At 49.5% G+C, this 20,490-nt stretch overlaps 1 protein-coding gene across 1 annotated transcript; it reads right to left on the bottom strand.

Annotated features, from left to right (window-relative positions):
- Window positions 1–2,410: 2,410 nt before the first annotated feature.
- On the bottom strand, window positions 2,411–16,892 carry SV2A (synaptic vesicle glycoprotein 2A). Its single transcript, XM_061183557.1, has 13 exons — window positions 16,352–16,892; window positions 11,759–12,728; window positions 10,273–10,453; window positions 9,299–9,450; window positions 9,053–9,186; window positions 8,304–8,393; window positions 7,954–8,064; window positions 7,677–7,765; window positions 6,833–6,997; window positions 6,489–6,622; window positions 5,423–5,629; window positions 4,665–4,824; window positions 2,411–4,239 (listed from the first exon to the last, which is right to left on the bottom strand). Exons 2-13 carry the CDS (start codon window positions 12,378–12,380, stop codon window positions 4,056–4,058), a joined length of 2,229 nt encoding a protein of 742 aa, XP_061039540.1. The 5' UTR covers window positions 12,381–12,728; window positions 16,352–16,892; the 3' UTR covers window positions 2,411–4,055.
- Between the last annotated feature and the right edge of the window lie 3,598 nt (window positions 16,893–20,490).

Raw genomic sequence — 20,490 nt, 5'->3', positions numbered from 1 at the left:
AAGGAAAGGAAAGTTGTTGCAGGCAGGGGGAAGAGCCCAAGCAAAGGCACAGAAGCTGGACTGGGCAGAGAGTTATTGGACAAGACAGCAGTTACAGACACATTTGAACTTCAGACTTGGGGAATGTTTGGCTTTCTATCAACCTGTCCATTTCCAAAAGGATTTACATTTGTTTGTGAGAAAAAAAACTTAAAAAAAAAACCACTAAAGCAGTGAAAAGATTATAATCTGGGAAAAAAGTATAGAAGGGGGAGAAAACTGTACATAACTCTTTTTCTTATGAGCCTTCCAAATGTCATAATTCTGAGGGAAGCTCAAGTAATGTCTAGATAAGCAACTTTCTGATGATCTCAATGTGGAGATGGAACTTAGACAGTAAAGAGAAAGCTTGGTTAACATGTATCAACCATTTCTGGCTAAAGAGTTTAGACTGCATCTGGTTGGGCAGTAGGGAGTCATCGAAGGGTGTTGAGGAAAGGATGCCAAAGAGCGTTTTGGGGCAGATTGATCTGGCAGTGACGTGTAAGTGGGTTGGCATAGGAAATAGGCACAGAGATTAACCAATGGTGAAGGCAGAACCCTGACCTAGAGGACAGCTGTTGAAATGGAAAGGAAGGAGTTGATTTGGGAGCTAACATTTTTTTATTTTTTGTTTTTATTTTATTTTTTTTTAGTAGTAGTCTTTTATTTTTTTATTTATTTATTTTTGGCTGTGTTGGGTCTTCGTTTCTGTGCGAGGGCTTTCTCTAGTTGTGGCAAGCAGGGGCCACTCTTCATCGCGGTGCGCGGGTCTCTCACTATCGCGGCCTCTCCTGTTGCGGAGCACAGGCTCCAGTCGCGCAGGCTCAGTAGTTGTGGCTCACGGGCCTAGTTGCTCCGCGGCATGTGGGATCCTCCCAGAACAGGGCTCGAACCCGTGTCCCCTGCATTGGCAGGCAGATTCTCAACCGCTGCGCCACCAGGGAAGCCGAGAGCTACCATTTTTAAAAAGTCAGAAAACGGCTTGATTACAACAGAAATGGACTAGAGTGAGAGGAGAGTCAATGGTAAACCTCAGGCAGTACTTTTCAGATTTCCTCACAGATAAAAATTCCCAAGGGAGCTTGTTTAAAATGTGGATTCTAGGTCAACTCTCTTCCAAAAAGGATTCTGATTCCACAAGTCAGGAATGGAATCTGGAATCTATATTTTTAAAAAACACACAAAAGGACTTGGAGGAAAGCTGGTTCTATTCTCAAGAAATATTACTCCAAGTTTTTGTTTGTTTTCATTTTTGGAGTTTTTAGATTTTTTAAATGTTTTTGTAAATATTATTTTATTATGGCAAAAACTCTTGAGATCTGTCTTCTTAACAATTTTTTTTAAGTGTGCAATCAATACATTATCACTGACTATAGGTACAGTGTCATACAGCAGATCTCTAGAGCTTAATCATCTTGCTTAACTGAAATTTTATGCCTGTTGATTGGCAACTCCCCATTCTCTTCTCCTCCAGCCCCTAGTAACCAACATTCCACTCTGATTCTATTTGACTATTTTAGATAAAGTGGAATCATGCATATTTGTCTTTCTGTGACTGGCTTATCTCACTTAGCATAATGTCCTCATGGTTTATCATAGCAGAATTTCCTTTTTTAAGGCTGGCAAGTATTCCATTGTTATGTACATACTATATTTTCTTTATCCATTCATTTGTCAGTGGACATTTAGGTTGTTTCCACACCTTAGCCATTGTGATATTCTGTAATGAACATGAGTGCTAATACCTCTCCAAGATCCTGATTTCAATTCTTTTGGATAAATACCCAGAAGTGGGATTGCTGGATCATATGGTAGTTCTATTTTTAATTTTTTGAGGAACTTCCATATTTCCAGAGTGGCTGCACCATTTTGCATTCCCACCAACAATGTGCAGGGGTTCCAATTTCTCCACATCTTTGCCAACACTTTATAGATATATAATAGCTATCCTGACAGGTATGAGGTGGTATCTCATTATGGTTTTGATTTGCACTTCCCTGATGATTAGTGACATTGAGCATTTTTTTATATATACCTATTGGTCATTTTATGTCTTATTTGGAAAAATGGCTATTCAAGTCCTTAGCCCATTTTTTAATTAGGTTATTAGTTTTTTTGCTATTGAGTTGTAGGACATTACCCCAAGTTTTCAAATCTAGGAGACTGAGGGGGCGCTCCATCTGTAGAAGTGGAAAGGTCAGAACAGAGAGGCCAACTCAGGAAGTAAATGTGATGCATCATGTTATTCTGGCCTTCAGTTTAGAGAGAGAGGAGTTGTTTTTCCATCTCACCGTCTTCCCCTCCCAGGACTGTCTCAGAGTTGGACGTAGGTAGAGGCAAAGAAGCAGACATAGATTTTAAGGATTTGTTTCCTTTTTATTTTTCATCAATATTTTCATTTTTTACATCAACAGAGTTGGGTTTAGGGTTCCCCAGGAGAGTAAGGGAGATGGATGGGTCCCTCCAGGGGGTTGCAGGGGAGAGGGCTGCGTCCAGCAAGTGAAGGGTGAGGAAAGAGGGCACACACTCGTACACTGGGCACTGGAGAAGGCAGTCCTTTGAGCACAGACATCAAGGAGTTAAACAGTCACCACCTGGTTCAGTGTTACAAAATGGGAGTGACCATAGGGTGGGGGGCACCAGACGCGGCATGAGGAGGGTGAATTTGGATTTTCTTTTTTTATTGTTGTTTTCACTTTTTTCCTTTTAACTTTTTTTTAACATTTACAAACAGCTAAAAACTACGACACATCACAGCTACGGTGGGGGAAAGGGGGCACCAAAGAAAGCAGCCATACAGAGTAGGGTGGGGCAGGGGCAGCTTAACCTACAGGGGCTATCCTGTGGAAAGGGTGAGACGGGGAGACTGAGGCTTCTGGTCCCTGCATTAGGAGTCCCTGGCTTACTGCCTAAACTCTTCCCACTTTACAGGAGTTGCTGGGAAGGCCCCAGTTCCTGCCCTGCCCCAGCTCCTTGTGCTTTTGATCTGCTGGTTGGACCATATGACTGGTTTCTTTCCCTCCCCCGCTCCCCTGCCTGTGAGGGGACAGGCTGGAGGTGGGAGGGCTGCTGTGCTGTGCCTGTCTGTGCTATAGCGGGTAGAGCCTCTCATTCCAGAGGAGGCCTGTGCTTCTTGAGAGGAGGGGAGGAGATGGACCTTGTCAGGTGCCCTCAGCTCTCCCTAGACTGTGGGACTCTTATCCCAGCCTGGCCTAGGGCTCCTCCCACCCAGGCCCGGCACAGAAACAAGATTAGGGGACGTACTGTGGGAGGCAGGGTTGTATGTGCGTCCACTGAAGTTACCCTTGGCTTGTATCTGAGGACAGTATAACGACACCCCCACCTCACAGCACGCACACACACACACACATAAATGTACACAAGCACTCACACACACAGTCCTGCTGAGCTGCCTCAGAACTTAATATATAAATAAATAAGAATCAGAAAGCTAATTTCATAAAATTCAGGCTTCTTACTTGTAGCCCAAATTGAGAAGGAAATGGAGGCCAGGGGGCTGAGGTTTATTGCTACTCCCCCAGCATCCAACAGGAGGCGTGAGAGGGCACTTTTACGCCCTTAACGACTCTAAGTTCTTTTGGTCCGTGGTCTACACTAGGCCCCCGCCGCCGGCATAGCCACACGCCTGTGCTTTCACCAGGGCCCAGGCAGAGGGAATGAGGGGGAAGGCAGGAAGCCTGTTCTAGAGTCCCAGGCGCCGGGAAGAGCAAGGGCCTCTCACTAACACTGGGGAGAAGTGTGGGGCCAAGCCTTCTCTTGGGCAAAGTCAAGGGCGGGAGGAGGTGGGGACAGGGCTGCACCCCAAAACTGGGATGGAGGAGCCTTCCCTGTAGTCCCTGCCCACGGGGTCACGCACGTGCACACACATACGCACACACACGCACACACGGCTAAGACACCAAACGGGAGCGGGGAATGAGGGCTCTTTGTGGCCAGGATGGCAGGGCAGGGAAGGGGAAGAAGGAATTGTTGGTCTCACAGTGTGCCTGCCACCCCCGAAGCCCCAGAGACTCTCACTGCAGCACCTGCCCCCGCGTCTCGGGCAGCTTCAGGGCCAGAGAACTACCAAGGGCAAGAGCAGCTGAGGCAAAGAGGATGGGGGCGGCCTTGGTGATTCCCACAAAGGATGTGAAGATGCTGATCCCCAGCACAGCTGCCAGCTTACACAGAGCATTCAGGAAGCCGAAGGCTGTGGTCCTGCTCAGGAGTCCCCCAGCGCAGCACGCAGGATGCAGGGGCCCGGCCCAGGAGGGAGGCAAAGGAAGAGGCATGGGAGGGTTTGTGGGGGAAGGGTGGGTAGGTGGGAAGGTGAAGGAGAGATGGCAGGCAGTGTCAAAGAGGGAGAGGAAAGATGGAGAGATTAGAGAGATGAGGGATGCACATCAGGGAATACAGATAAATTGGGAGGCAAGGGGGAAAGGACACCAAAAAATTAGGTTAATAGTTAAGACTGCAAGGAGTGACTATAAAAGCTACCAACTTGTAGAGGAGAAACTCAAGGGGAATATGTACCCTTTTACCCCTAAAGATGCTTTTCCCAATCAGCCCCCTTCCTCACCCCATTTCTGTCCTGTCCTCTGAGCACTAAACCTGCTGCCCTGCCCCTACCACACTCCAACTACCTCTTGTCCGAGGGGTAGAGTTCAACAGTCAACACGTCCAGCGCATTCCAGGATGCAATGCTGACCCCCCCAAAAAGGCAGAGCAGAGCTATCATGGCTGACTCGCTGTTCCCAAAAGACAGGAAGAAGCAGGAGACACAGGACATCACGCTGGAGCCAGCTAGAGCCGGGGAAGGAGAAAGCAGCATGAGCCTGGCCACAGCCCACACTGTCCTGTCGACCAGCGTTGAGCGCAGCCCAGGATGAGACTCTCTTTTTGCCAAGGTACCCAAAAGAAGGCTTTCCACTCATCCCCAGCCTCCCTTATAATCATCTTATTAACAATTCAGTACCAACCATTTCTTCAGTGCAGGCTATGGGCCAAGCAACTTGATGGTTTACACGCATTGCTAATAAGTCAACCTCATGAGACAGGTACTATCATCACCGCCATGTTGCAGATGAGACAGCTGGGCTCATAGAGGTAAAGTGACTTGCCCAAGGTAGGCGGTGGAGCTGAGATTCAAAACCCATGACCTCAAAGCCTGTGCCCTGAACTTGCTATTCTGCCTACCTCCTACCCCCAGAAGAGCTTCCCCACCAGACCCCTCCCTGTCCTGCAGCCACCCCCAAGCAGAAGACATGAGAGACAGAACCTTCTGTCTTAGCTTCTGGCTAAGCTTTCCACAGACTAAGCTGAGAAGCCCAGTGACAGCCTTCCCCTTCCCCCAGCCCCCTAAACAGTTCCGACACACCACCAGCCAGCCTCCCCGCCTTACCAAGCATCCGGAGCCTGCCAATCTTGTCCATGAGCAGGGCAGACACAATGTTCCCAGGAAGCACAGCCAGCGTCCCCAAGAAGCTGACGAAATACACCATGTAGGCGCCTTCACCTGTCCCTGTCACGTCCAGTGGGCAGCCCTCCTTGTTGTGCAGGAATGTGCTGTTCACGAGACGGCTGTTCACAAACTTGTACTCAAACAAGTCTGGGGGCGAAGGCCAAGACAGGCGGACAGGGCAGATGTGAGAGGGAGGCTGCTACTGCTATGCTCAGGGCTCTGCCTTTGAGGGCTTTAGCTGGGATGGCGCTCAGAATCATTCAGGGCGCTCATGGCAAAGCATCAGATAACATCACCATACGAACTAGAACTCTACAGCACAAGATGACCATGGTCTACCAAATGAAACAGTGTGGCTGGCTGTTTCCCAGTTTTCTCATTAATAGTGTCTGCTTCTTTCCCGTTCATTCTTTCTGTCTGCTCTAGCTCACTATAAGCAGTAGCAGTGCCATGAGATTAGGATGAATTACTGAGCAAAATATTAAAAATCATTAAAAATCCTATCCATTATTTTTTCCTGCAAGGTGGGAAAACTCACCCAGTACTCCATTTAGAGGTGGGAAACCTCAGTCTAGCTCACAAAACCAGCCTTTCATGTGCATACAGTTTGAGAATCACTGTTAAAGAAATGGATTAAGGCACTGACTCCCTTTTCTCCACCAAATATCCCTCTTATTATTTTTCTGTTTCCCAAGGACACTGTTTTGAATGATTTTTGCCCTCTTCAAAAATGCATTAATATCACCACACTGAGCTGTTTCAATTCTAGCCAAAGGCAAAGAAACTTGATGTTTTTGTCAGATGTTCTATTTATCACAGAAAAATGTTCCATTTCCGTTAGATTTCTGTAATTACTGGTAGTAGCTACTAGGCCCCCACACCACCTCCAAGGCTCCGGAGAGCTCAGCTTGAGAACACTGAGTTAGGAAATGAAGAAGGCTCCTTTTCCCTGGCTCAAAATCCGCCCAACCCTTTAGTCTGTCAGCCACTAGCCACCCCACCTTACCAGTGTTATAGAACACGGTGTTGATGAACGTGCAGTTGCGGAAGAAAGTGTTGCTGGATGTGACATCCTCGAAATAACACTCCTCAAATAGGGAGTCCTCAAAGGAGACTGACTTCAGACGCAGCCCAATAAACCTGTAAGGCCAGGATGATGAGAGCCACTTTCCCCTCATCCTTATACCCTCCTCCAAGACTCAGTTCCTTAGTGAAGTAACAGGAAGCTGCAGCGCTGAGGAGAACCACGGCTCTTTGCCCCCAAACACCTTGTCTCCAAATCCCCAGACTCACAAAAGAGGCAAAGGGTAGAAGGGATGGAAGGAGTGAAGTGTAAAGGTCCCCACATACTTGTCATTGAAGTACTGTCCCCCTCGGTGGATCTGATTCTCCAGGGTGAAGTTAAAAGTCACATGCTCTACACGTTCCCCAGGGAACACTTTGGTGCGGGCTGCGTAGTCCACTGCTTGGAGATGGCGGATCATGTCGGGAAACCAGACAGTCAGGCCATAGTAGCTGAAGAGTCAAGGGCAATGGACTCAGACAGGGCTCAAGGATCAGAGCCACGCAGTCCAGAAGGAGGGCGAAATAGAGGAGTCAGCTCATGTTAGGACCTTGCTCACCTCCCCAGCCTCATCTCTCACCTCATCTCATCTTTCACCAATTGCTGTGGTTCTGGGGGACTTCAGGTTCTTCTAACCCTCCCACCATATTATTTCTTACCTCCCAGGCATTTGCTCTTCCTTCTGTTTAAAACAGTCTCCCCATCCCACCCTCAGCCTATCTAACTCTTATTCATCCTTTAGGACTTAGATGCCCTCCCCAGCCCACCCCAGATCTGGGCTGGAAAGCCTGCTCATGTGTTCCAGAAGCACTTCCCCCACCGTGGCACCCATCACACTGCTTTACAGCTAGTTTTCTCTAGCTCCCGGACCAAAATGTAAACTCCATGAGGACCGGGACCATATCTATTCCATCCCATCAGAGTACCTGGCACAGAATAGAAACTAATACTGTTCAGCCTGCAATATAAGTTTGTTGGATTAATGAGTGAAGTATAGGGTGGAGGATGAGAAGGGCTCTGAAAAGCACCTTCCTCATTATTCATCCCCTTCACTTCCATTTTCTCCACCTCTCTCCCAACCCACAAACCATCACATCCACCACATACCACCCGCCCCACCCACCTCCTCACCTGAACGACATGGTGAACCACACACCCATCATCATCAGAGTGATGCGGCGATATTCTGGACCAAAACAGGAGAGGAAATTCCCCCAAACCTAGGTGGAACAGGACAAAGTCAGACAGTGGCTGCTAGCCAGTAGTTTTAGCACCTAAAGATCCCCATTTTTCTGCCCTACCACCTCCCTTCAGTTCACGCATCACCCCCACACCCATGCTCAAACTCTGCCTTCCTCTCCATCTCTCCCACTCCCTTCTTTCTCTCCACCATCCCATACCCCATTACCTGCCCTCCCAGGCTCAAGGCCCGGACCCCCCAGCGCTGGTACCAGGTCCCTGTGTCTGACTGAATCTCAATCAACTCATCCTCCTGATGAATTGTCTTAATGTGGGTTACCTAGGGTCAAGAGAAGGAGCGAGCAGTCACACAGTCTGTACTTTCCACCCCTTCCAGGTACCTCAGTTTCTCCCACAGTAGCAAAACGGGAGGCAGGAGGTGGACATGATACCCTGAGGGATCTCGTTGAGGGAGAGTGTGGCCAGAGTTGCCTAGGAAGGTGGGTGGGGACTGCGGGAGGTATCCAAAGAGGGGCCAGGTGGGGGCTTGGAGGACTGAGGGGGAGGACTGTGGCTTACTGAGAAGACTCGCTCAGGATGCCCCTTGGCTCTCATGTTGGTGTCATGGACCTGCTTCAGTACCATCCAGGCCTCATCATGTTTCCCGTTCTAGAGCCACAGACACAATCCCCACATCCAGGTTAGCCCCTCCCTGACCCAGGTTTATAGACCCCCTCCCTCAACCTGGCTTATGGAATCACAGGACACAAAAAGGCTCCTACCCCCAACCCCTATGTGCCCCTATGTGACCTATGGGCACATCCATCATCCACTCTGAAAGAGCCCAAGCGGGAGTACAGCAAGATATCATCAGACTTGGGCAAGAGCAGGGGAATCCAGGGTCCTAACCCAGGTCTTAGGGAATCCCCTGGTCCAATGCAAAGAGAAAACTGAAAACAAGGGAAATGATGATGGTGGGCAAGTATGTAGTCAGAGAAGGGGCAGCATCCTAACCCTGCTGGATCAAGATAAAGTTGGAGGGGGAAGGAGTAGGCAGTAGATCCTCTTTTGAACTGTAAAGTCAGGGCCAGGGCCAGGACCTCTCCCTGCAAAACCTTAAGCCACCCATGGTTGAGCAGGTCCCATGGTTTCTCCACCCACAGAACTCCTCTGGAAATACATTCTAAGACAAAGGAAGCAAGATAAAGTCCCCCAGACCTTGGACCCTGTGAGGAGGAAAGCAGCCGCATAGGACCAAACCAAACCCACAGTGGGTGTTTGAATACAGGAGCCCCTGCTGCCCTTCCCCCAGCCCCAGCCCCATTCACCTCCAGGAAGAAACGGGGGCTCTCAGGCTGTGTGGTCAGAGCCCCAATGGCAAACACAGAAGGAAAGGCGCAGACGAGGACAAAGACCCTCCAGCTGTGGAACTGGTAAGCGGACCCCATCTGAAAGCTCCACCCTGGCAGGGACAGAGTCACAGCATCAGCAGAGAGGCCAGAGGCTGGAAGGTCCTACCACAGGGAGCACAGGAGAGGAGGGAGTCTGGGGTGCATTTTCTGGGGGCTGCTCACCGTAGTGGGGGATGATGGCCCAAGCCATAGCAGCTGCATACACTCCACCAATCATCCAAAACATGCAGAGCCAGCTCAAATGCTCCCCACGTTTCTCCTGGGCCAGAAACTCCGAAAAATAGGAGAAGACGATGGGGATGGACCCTCCAATCCTGGAGGGCATTGCAAGAATTCAGCATTGGAAAATGGCCATATTCTTGATCCCCTCCCTGCCCCAGTGCTCTGGATCCCCAAGTCCCTTTCATCTTCCGGACCTTTTAAAGAGACTGTTTCTCACATGTGCCCTATAAGCTCCCTCACCACCAGCCATCAAGCACTCATCCTTGGGAAGCTGGGAAACAGGCAGGCAGGTCTCGGGGAATGGGAAGGAACAAACATTGAATCTTGAAGATGACTACAGAGTTGGAAGGGAGGGAAGATAATGACAGAAAAGAGGGGAAATCCCCAAAGGAAAACGAGCAAAGAGGCATCTGAGGGCATATATATGGGAGCAGGCCAGAAAAGAGCTTGGAGACAATGCAGAGAGTACATGCAGGTGGCTGAGGAAGTGTAGGAGTTGGGTGGGTCAAGACATCAGAGTTCTGGCAGGTGGGGGTATTAACAAGGTCTGTTATTGAACATAGGAAATATTTAGACTCTGGGAAGGGGATAACTCAAGGGTCCACAGGTACCCAGGGGTGAAGCTGAGACCCACTAGGCCTCTTCATGGAGCCAGGCTCATAATGGAACTAAAGCATAGGGTGGAAGACTCAGGAGTGAACCACACATGGAATGGCATTCTGGACAGGCAGTAGACAGGTCCTGGACAGGGAGAAGCTGACCTGAATATGGTGGGAAGAGAAAGGAATTCATTCATTCAACTCACACATATCTGAGGTGCATCTGGTGTGCCTGGCACTGTGCTGGGCCCTAGAGATATAACAGTGACCAAGACCCAGCCCTGCTCTCCAGGAGCTTAGGAAGTGGACACTCACCCGACGCCAGAAAGGAGGCGGCAGAAAAGGAAAGTGCCATAACCCTGGACGAAAGATGAGAAAAAGGCGAAGACGCTGTTGACTGAGAGTGATATGAGCAGACATTGTCTTCGACCCAGCCGATCAGCCAGCCCTCCCCAGAGGAAGGCTCCCACCATCATGCCCAGGTAGACAATGAGGCCTGGAAGGAGGAAAACAGGGGCAGAAGGGGTATGAGGAGACACATTTCAATTCTCCCACTTGCCAAATATTTAAATGAGCTGAAACTGCAGGAGCATGGATGGAGGATCTGAAGGACTTCTAGAAGCTCAGTCTACCCAGAGATGAGAGCAAGTGAGAGAAGATGAATTATGTGAGCAAAAATGGAAGGCCGTCTCTGCAGGCCAGGGGTTCAAAGGCAGGGATGCAGGTATGGGAGATCCCTAGAATTCTCCTCTTTCTTTCCCTCATTCCTTCTTGCTCGCTCTCACTTCTCACTCTCTTGCTGTCACGCACACACACGTACATGCACACACATACATGACACCCCCATCTCTGGCTTGCCTGGAATGAGGAATGGATCTGCCTAGATTCCCAGACCCTCCCAGGGTCCCCTCTATTCTTTCTGCCATGATGCCCTCAAAGCAGCAGGAGGTGTCTCTTATGTTCCCTGGGAAAGAGGCTCCATTGCTTCAATCTTCCCAGGAAATCCCACACACAAAATCCATCCTTTACTCTTTCCAGCTCCAATACTTCTGGTCTTAAAACTCTCCTGTGTCTTACTTCCTTCATAAAATCAGAGTTGGAATTGATCTTAAAAGTCATCTACTCCAAACTCTGCATTTTACCCAGGCCCAAGCCAAGCCCTAGGGAGAAGGGAACTGCCCGAGATCTCATGGCAACTTGGCGACAGAGCAAGACCTGATCCCTTCTGAGTGAATCTAGGGGATTTCCTCCCTCCAGGTCCCCATCAGGAAGGGCCATTAAGGACCACTCGCTGGCCCCTGAACACTCCCAAGGCTAACCAAGAGCAAGTGTGACCAGCTTCTCTGGCTGAAGGCCGAGGATTCTTCCCCTCCCCCCACCACCCCAAACTGACTCTCCTCATGTAAACCAAGGAATTTGGATACTGACTTCTTGTTCCCCCCAAAAGGGGAATGGATCAGGATAACAAGAGGGAAGGCTCTGAAGAAACATTAAATGGGGGCCCATCCCACCATGGCCGCCTCCTGCAGAACTAAGCAGACCACCACCCAACCACTGGCCCAAGCCCCAGCCCAGCTGCCCTCCCTCAGGCCTCTCTTGCACAAGCAACCTCACCATGACCCAACCTCCAGAGGAGGGGGTGGGGGTGGGGAGTTTGCAGAGGAGCCCTGAAGCCTCTGGGGACATCCTGGGAGCAGGGTCCTTAGGAGCCCAGTGGTGAGGACAGGAGCAGTTCTCAGGAACAGGAGTGTTTCCAGAGTTTGGGGCAGGACGGGGCTAGAGTGCTCGTTGAGAATCTTACCCAGCATGCCTTTGTTGGAGTCAGACAGGCACATGTCTTTCTCAGCACTGGGCAGCACGAAGCCCACCACAAAGACCTCGACACCATCAGCCATCAGCGCCAGACCAAGCACGAAATACAGTGTCCACTGGAAGCGGCCGTGGCCACACTCCCGTAGGATGGCTTCATACTGCTGGGCCAGTTCTTCCCGTTCTTTACGCCGCTGTGCCTCTCCCCGGCCCCCAGCGGGGCCCTCCCTATCACCCAAGCCCCCCCTCACTCCAGCCAGGGGTGCCCCATCCGCCATCCGCTCGCCTTTGCCCCCAGACTCTGCCCGGGGAATGCCCTGATATTCCCCCTCGTAGATCTCGTCATCCTCGTCATGGCCCTCAGTGGCATCACTAGATGCGCCACCTTCCTCCTCATCCTGGGCCCCTTCCCCGCGGTAATAGCCGTCAGCAGAGGCAGGGAAGTCATCATCATCGTCCTCCTCCTCAAAGCGGGAGTAGGATCTCCGGGAATATTCATCCTGGACTCTGTCCAGGCCCTTCACCACCTTCTTGGCTGCATGCTTCTTGACTTCCTTGGCAATGTCTTTGGCCCCACGGATGAAAGCTGCCCGGTCTCTGAAACCCTCTTCCATGATGGGGCTTTGGGAATACTTCACCAGATCTCCCACACTCCTTATTCAGATTTTGCTCAAGGACTCGTGGAGTCAGAAAGACCCCGTCCCCCTGTTACTTAGATGAAGTGTGTTCGAGTATCTTTGAGTACAGAATAGGAGAATATAGGGCCCGGCCAGTGTGTGTTTAGGAGGGGAAAGGAGGGAGAGGAGCTTTGGCCCACACCCAGTTCAGTTGGGTACATTGGGAAGGGAGAAGGGGAGAGGGGGAACAGGAAGGGGAGGGGGAGCCAGGTTGCGGAGGCTAAGCTGGGGAGCCAGGATAACTCAGAAAAGGCTGCTACTTCTCTTCCAGGAGCCTCTGGAGATCTAGAAAAAAATAAGAGGGAGAAAAAGGAGGTTGTGAGGCCTAAGACACTGAAGAAGGCCAACATAGAGCTCCTGCTGACACAGAGCCCCACCTGGGCCATGTGTTACAGAGATGGTCTCCTTGCCTCAAGTCCCACTTGGTAAAAAGGGATGACTACCTGGGCCTACTATGGGCCATTCAGTATAAGCCCCCTTACTTTGACCTTGGAGACTAGACCCATGGGATTCACTCCAAAGTCACAGTCATCTACCCAGAGCCCTTATCCCGACCCCCTGCCCCACATCAAGATCAGACTTTTTGCTTTACCACCAACCTGCCAAGAACACCAGAGGAAATAGAGAAACCAGAACTCCCTACTCCAGTCTGGTCTGGGTTTCTTACTGGGGGCGGAGCTTGGGGAGAAGGTAGAGAAGGAGCACTGAGTCCTCCAACCTGTTGCCTTCAGCCTACTGATGGCATCTGAAGGTGGGGCTTCCACAGTCCTTCCCTCAGGTTTCATGTTTATAGGCCTCACAGGGAGGGGTCTTCTCCCAACATAGCTCAGTGGGTGAAAGCTCAGCTTCCAGAGTCAGACAGACTTGGTTTTGACTTCCTCCTTCAGCACTTACTAGCCAAGTGACCATGGGCATGTCTCTGAACCTCCAAGCCTTAGTTACCTCTTATTTAAGCAGGGAAAAGTAAGGATTAAATGACATAATGTGCGTAAGCTCTGTACCATAATACCTGGCACATAAAAATTGATGAATAAATATTAGTTATTACTCTTCGTGGTGATAATAATGTACAGAGATGCCCTCTACTCCTTCACAAGATGCCAGAACAAAAGCCCTGTGGATGCTCTTTAGGGTGAGCAACAGAAAGGGATACTGGCAAGGAGAAAGCTGGTTCAGTGCAAAGCACAGGACAGTTACACGACATGCGTTGAAATCCCAGCTCTGCCATTTACTAACTGATTTTGAGAAGGTGACTTAACATCTCTAAGCCTCAGAGTCCTTATATTTAAATTGGGGATAATAATCTCTATTTCTCCAAGTTGATGTGAGAATTTAATCTCACAATAGACATTCTATTAGTTTCCTTCCTTCCTATTAGATTGAAAAATGTGAAAGAAGCAGCAAGCAGCAAGGGCAAAGCAGGGGAGTCATACTTGGATGCTATTGTATCCTCCCAAAACAGAGTCCCAAGACCCCTCTGTCTGTGTTCAAACGAATTCCAGCAGCTGGACCCACATTGTCTCCCTCCAGACAAACAATGGAAGACTCACAAAAAGGGAGACCCGGAACCTAAGGTCATGGAAAAAACGGCAGATCAAAATCTAAGAAAGAGGTGATGACTGGCTATTGCCACCTTCCTTCAGGATGTCATAAGTAGGCCCCCCTTTCATTGGTGGGGGTGGGAATGGCAATGACTGATCAAACACATACATTTCCAACATGGGGGTCTAAGGTCTATAGTTGCACCTCATTCCCCCATGGCCTCCCTTCCTAATCTCCCTTAATCCTTTCTGCTCCTCCTCCAGGAGTCAAGGAAAAGGGAGTCCATAAATACCGCATTGCGTAGGAGGCTGATGTAGAAGGAAGAGGGCCTTGGACCTCCCCACCACAAAAGACATCCTCCAGAGGCAGGCATAGGAGAACCCCCTCTTCCTTCACAGAAGCAGAGGAAGCAGGACTAGATTCTGATCAGAGATCATTCCCCTAAAAACATCCTGCCTCCTTCTGCTCCCACCCATCCAGGGCCTTCATTAAATAGCACACACATACACACACACACACACACACACACACACACACACACACACACACACGGTGGCCCTGGCAAAGGGGGTAAGTAACGCTATGTAGTTCAGAAAGAAGCACTGGCAAGCAGAGTCCTACCCCTCAGGTCAGATGTGGGCACTGGACCACGATGACCAGAACCAGTGACCCCTACATCACCTTCTTTTCTTTGTGGTTCAGGACCCAAACCATCCCCCATGAAAGAAAGGGAACAGTGGAATCCCCTTCATGCATGCAATTTGCTTGCCTCTCCTTTCTTTCCCAACTAGAATCTCCCTCCAAACCCTGAAGGAGGCAGATGGACCCACCAGGAGCCATGCCCCTTGTTTGTTAACACTATCCACCCCTGAGAGGTACGGGAAGGGTAGAGAAGGCCCCCAGAGCCACAGCAGGATACGATGGCTGAACAGCCAGCTCCCCCAGGGCCAACAAACCCAGGAGGTCAGGAGGGACAGAAGGAAGACAAATTCTTTGAGCTGGTGAGGAAGTGGTGTTATTTTTAGCCCCCAAAGCAGCACAGGGTGGCTAAGCCTGTGGGAGAGGAGACAGGACTCGGAGAGGTGGGGGTTAAAGGAGACAAGATTCAGGGTTACAGGGCCCTTTAAGGTTGGCTGGCTTCACCTGACCGGAAAATGTGCCCAGTAGATTTTCTGCAGAGGATGGAGGGAGGGGGGAGACTGTGAGCAAAAGCTTCCTTTCAGGATAACTGAATCAGCCCTGGATAAGCGGGGGAGGGTCCAGAAGCCCCCTCCCCCCATCAAAACCCCTGACTTTGGAAGCCACCTGGATTCCCCAACCCACCCTAGCCCAGGTGACAAGGTCGTTAAGAAGCAGTCACTTATCAAAACATCCATGGAGGGGGAGGCTCTGGAGCACCCCTCCCCATTACAGCTGGGTGATTGAGCCTCGGTCCCCACCCCAGGACAGCCAAGGCTGCACCTCCCCTCCCTACATGCTACCCTGGGGTTAGGAAGATGGAGTATCTGAGGGAAGAAGATCAAGGTGTCAGCTGAGAATGCCCAAGACGGAATACGGAAAGGCAGGGGCGCAGGGGGAGAACTCCACGCGCACACGCGCAGAGACTGCCCCTGCCAGCATCTGCGGCGACCGTCCCCATCCCGCTCCGCTCTGGTGTAAGAGACGAGCCCCTAGAACTGACTGAACCGATTCTCTGAGCGCCTCCCCTCACCCTTGATTCTGCTTCTGGACGAGTGCCTACTCAACACCCCTTCCCCCCATCCCGGAGCAACTGCCTCCATCCCCCGCCATCCGTGCCCCTAAGCCTATTCATCTACCACCTCTACCTACCCAGCGTTTCCGTTCATCATTCCCTTCCCTCCCTCCTTCTCCTGCCCTTCCTCCACCCCCCGGGCAACTCAAGTCCAGGCGCACAGACTGAGGCAGCATCCATTCTCTGGCCCCAGCCAAGGTCATTTATCACTCATGGGGGGAGGCAAGGAGGCGGGGGAAGATGAGTTGGGAATTGGAGTTTGAAGGAACCCTGTTCCACCTTACAACCCCCCAGCCCGTTAATATCTGAGGAGGGTAGTAGGGACTTGGTTAAGGTAGAGAAAAACACCCCTCCTCCCTATATATATATATATATATATATATATATATATATATATATATATATACACACACGTGTTTTTTTCTCCTTCTCTGATCAGCACAGCAACCACAATAAACGTCCATTCAAACCACCACCAATTCCCTCAGCCTTAAAGAGGGACGGTCACCCTTCCCACAAGCAAAGCATCGGAGGATAAAATGGCTGCAAGGCAAGGCGAGGATGCTTCTGCCCGGGGCGGGGTGGAGCCGAGAGACTGAGAGAGGGGTCTTACCTGGGCTGGATCCCCCGGATAAGGGAGTCCGGGTGAGGGCGGGGGTCCCGGCCGTGGGGCTGGCGGCAGCGGCGACTGCTCCGGGTACCAGGGGAAGCGACAGCGCAGACCTGCCCCCCAGCAGGCTCCAGCCCCGCCTCCGCCCTCCCCCCCAACGCCCCCAGCGCCACTGAGCATCGGGAGAGACCATTGTTGGGGCGGGGGGGGGGCGGTGGAAGAAGAAAAGAGGATGGGGAGGGACTCGGGGCCCCGCGGAGAAGTGTTGACGGGGCTAGGGGGGGCTGTCACAGGGACAGCTGGAGATGACACACAGCCCCTTCCCAGCCCCTTCTAGTTAAAGACTAAAGGATCTAAGGAAAGTAAAACTGATATCAGGGAGGCTAGTGGGAAGACAAAAAGGGAGATGTTGAACGAGGCAGCCCCTTCCTCAGCAGCCCAATCCCAGAATGGCAGACCGACGAATTTCAGGGGCTCTCTCTTCCTTCAGATCGCCTCCCTTCCCCTTCCTCACGGTTCCTAGCCAAACTCCTTTGCACAACCCTCTCCCAAATCCGGAGTGCTCACACTCCCAAGTTCACCTGGCTGTTTTAGAGGAAGCAGGAATAACAAGGTGTGGTTTCTATCCCGAACTGCCAGAGGCAGAAACTCCTGGATCCCTGCCATCTCTTTCCAGAAACAGTCCAGATTATTTATTTCCAATGCAGACCTCCCTGTCCTCCATTCTGCTGGCGACAGCAGAGGTTGGAGAAGCTGAAGTGGTTTAACAGGCCTGACCAAGTGGGCATCTCCCCTTCCATTTATTTGCTCCAATGACTCAAAAAAGAACTCCCTCAGTACTCTTCCCCACTTTCTCTTACTACACACACACACACACACACACACACACACACACTTCTGCTTGCAGGGCAAGAAGGAGTGAATTGGTTTCAATTCTTTCCTTTATCTTTCCTTTGCCCCTGTACCAGTACCCTGGGCTTAGAGATCCAAGACATACCACTTGGTGAAATCTTTGCTCCAGAGGTGCGGGGAGCAGGGTGCTTTGGGGATGTTCATACTGAATGTGTCTACCTATTCTAGGTAAGGTCTTGGGTTATCTGCCCAGAGCACTGACCAGGGGCTCTGACTTGGGTTCTCACTTCCGATATGCTGTGGGCTCTTGGTCCAGTTCTCTGCCTCTCTGAACCTAAGTTTTCTCATCTGGAAAATGAGGGGCTTGGACTAGATGCTGTATCGGATCCCTTTTGTATTTAATAGTATGTGATTCTGTTCTCCTAAACATGGAGGTTTCAAAATGCTGGGATATGTTACATGGAGAGGGCTGGCAGGCTGTGTCCCAAGCAACCTCACAGATGGCATTTGTGGTGTTGAATTTACCACTGACAAGGATGTGGGCCTTTGGAGTTTTGCATACTCCAAAGCTACATCTTGGAAATACTGTTTTGTGCCAACAAACTTTACAGTTTACTAAAATATAAAACCATAATACATAAGCATTAATTTACAGTGAGAAATTTAACTGTCACTCAGACTGAAGGAAAACTCATGTCTGCATGTCCAGCACATTTTCTCCCTTAAACCAAATCAGAATAATAATGTCAACATATAAATGCACAATGACATAACTGACTGAACAGGAGTAGTTGTATCTTTAATGGCATCTGGCCATCCCCAGCAAGGAGTCGTGCCAACGGGTTCAGAAAACTCTTCTTGGCTACAGTTCTCCACCCCCATCTCTAAGCTATGGGCAGCCTTGCCAATGCTCCTGGACTACTCTAACTCTGCTGGTTAAGGCACTCTTTCCAGGATGGCTCTTGGAAAGGCTGTGCCCACGTGGGCCTCATGGACTCTCCCTTTACTGGCTAGCATTCACTGCTGACCTCTCTTCAGGTTGACATATTCTTTATTGAAATATGTTAATATTTTCAATTAGGTTATAGCCAAGTCCTGCTGGCAGGGAGCCATCTCTTCTCTTTAAGGTAACTTTGCATACTCTCTACTTATCCATTACTAAAATAGAAATCTTGTACTCTTAGAGAGAAATGTATATATTTTTCAAGTTCTGAGGAAAGACCATCATTTTTCCTTAGAACCAAGGACCCATGCACCTCACCAGCTACTCCTTCACAGGCCCCTTTTCTGGGTTCATTAACATTAGAGTTCCTTAGGGGCTCAGTCCCGGGCCCGCCTCTGCGTCCACCTACTCTCTTCTCCTTGATCACTTCAGGTAGACCCATGACCTTAATGCTGCCTATATGCTATTTTTTTTTTTTTTTTTTTTAAATTTTATTTATTTATTTATTTATTTTTGGCTGTGTTGGGTCTTCATTTCTGTGCGAGGGCTTTCTCCAGTTGCGGCAAGTGGGGACCACTCTTCATCGCGGTGCGCGGGCCTCTCACTGTCGCAGCCTCTCCCGTTGCGGAGCACAGGCTCCAGATGCGCAGGCTCAGTAGTTGTGGCTCACGGGCTTAGTTGCTCCGCGGCATGTGGGATCTTCCCAGACCAGGGCTCGAACCCGTGTCCCCTGCATTGGCAGGCAGATTCTTAACCACTGCGCCACCAGGGAAGCCCTGCCTATATGCTATTAATTCCCACATTTCTATCTCCAGTCCAGACCTTTCCACCAAGCCCAAACTCAGAATCACCATCCATCAATTCAACATCATCACACGGGTATCTAAAAAGCATCTCAAACTTAACAGACCATAAACAAACTTCTGAACGAGTTCCTCATCTTTTTACCAAGGTGTTCAGGCCAAAAACCTTACAGTCATCCTTGTTTCCTTTCTTTCTCTTATCCCTACATCAGCAAGTCTTGTCGGCCCTACCTTCAAAATCTATTCTGTATCTACCACTTCTCCACCACTGCCCCCTAGTCTAAGCCACCATCATCTCCTTCCTTAGCTACTGCAACAGCCTCCTAACTGGTTTCCCTACTTCCAATCTTGCTTACTTAAAACCCATTATTCTCAGCAGTCAGGGTGATCCTTTAAAAGCAAATCAAATCTGATCTAACAAATATGCTCCCAAGAGAAATGAGTGCGTGGTATGTCCCATAAAAAGACAAGTACAAGTATTTTTATAGTAGCTTTATCCATAATAGTCGAAAACTTCAAATGTCTATCAGCCAAAGAATGGTTAAACCTGGATAAACAAATTGTAGTATATTCATATAGGAAATTATGTAACAAACTTTTAAAAGACAGAACTACTATACACAACTGCATAAAAAGATCTCACAAAATATTGAACAAAAGAAGCCAGACCAAGAGTACACACTTTATGATTCCATTTATGTAAAGTTCAAGAAAAAGCAAATCTAGTGTGAGAGAAAATAGTGGTTACATGGTGGGAATGTGCTACATTTAAATCTAAATGGTGGCTAAAAGGGTGCATACAGATGTAAAAATACACTTAAGATCTGTGTGTCTTTCTGAATGCATTTTATACTGCAATTTTTTAAAAAAAGCTTTAATGAGATCTTTCCACTCTCCTTTCCTCAGATCCTCCAATGGCTTCCCATTATACTAAAAATTAAATCCAAACTCCTAACCAAGATCTAAAAAGCTGTGCATGTTCTGGCCCCTACCTGCTCCCTCCAACCCTCTTTCCTAGGTCTCTCCCAGGCTTCAACTCTGCTTTACCTTCACTGGTCTCCCTGCTGTGCTTCCAACACGCCCACATCTGAGGACCTGGGCACTGGGGGTCCTGCTGCCACTGATGGGAACTAGTCTAGACTTGTTCTTACCTCCCTCCACCAGACAGCTCTCCTCCACAAATGGCTTAAATTGGGTGTGGGAAATAAGACTATGGAGCAGGAGGTGATCAATGAGTGTATAGTAATGATGGTTAACATTGTTAGAGCATTTACCTGACTTGGGCACTTTTCTGACCACGTTACATTGATTAACTCACCCCACCTCCTCATTAACCTATGAGATGATCACCATTTACAGATGAAATTGAGGCACTGATTAGTTAAGTAGTAACTTGATATAATCACACAACTCAAAAGTGGCAAAACTAGGATTTGAACCGAGGCAATATAGTTGCAGAGTTCTTACTCTTTTTAAATGCATCCATTTTAAGTGTATAGTTCCATGTGTTTTAACAAACGTATACACCCATGTAAACAACCTTT

Source organism: Eubalaena glacialis, chromosome 3 (genome assembly GCF_028564815.1).
Source record: "Eubalaena glacialis isolate mEubGla1 chromosome 3, mEubGla1.1.hap2.+ XY, whole genome shotgun sequence".
In the NCBI taxonomy this organism is placed as follows: Eukaryota; Metazoa; Chordata; class Mammalia; order Artiodactyla; family Balaenidae; genus Eubalaena; species Eubalaena glacialis.
This window is presented reverse-complemented; position numbering and strand designations above follow the sequence as displayed.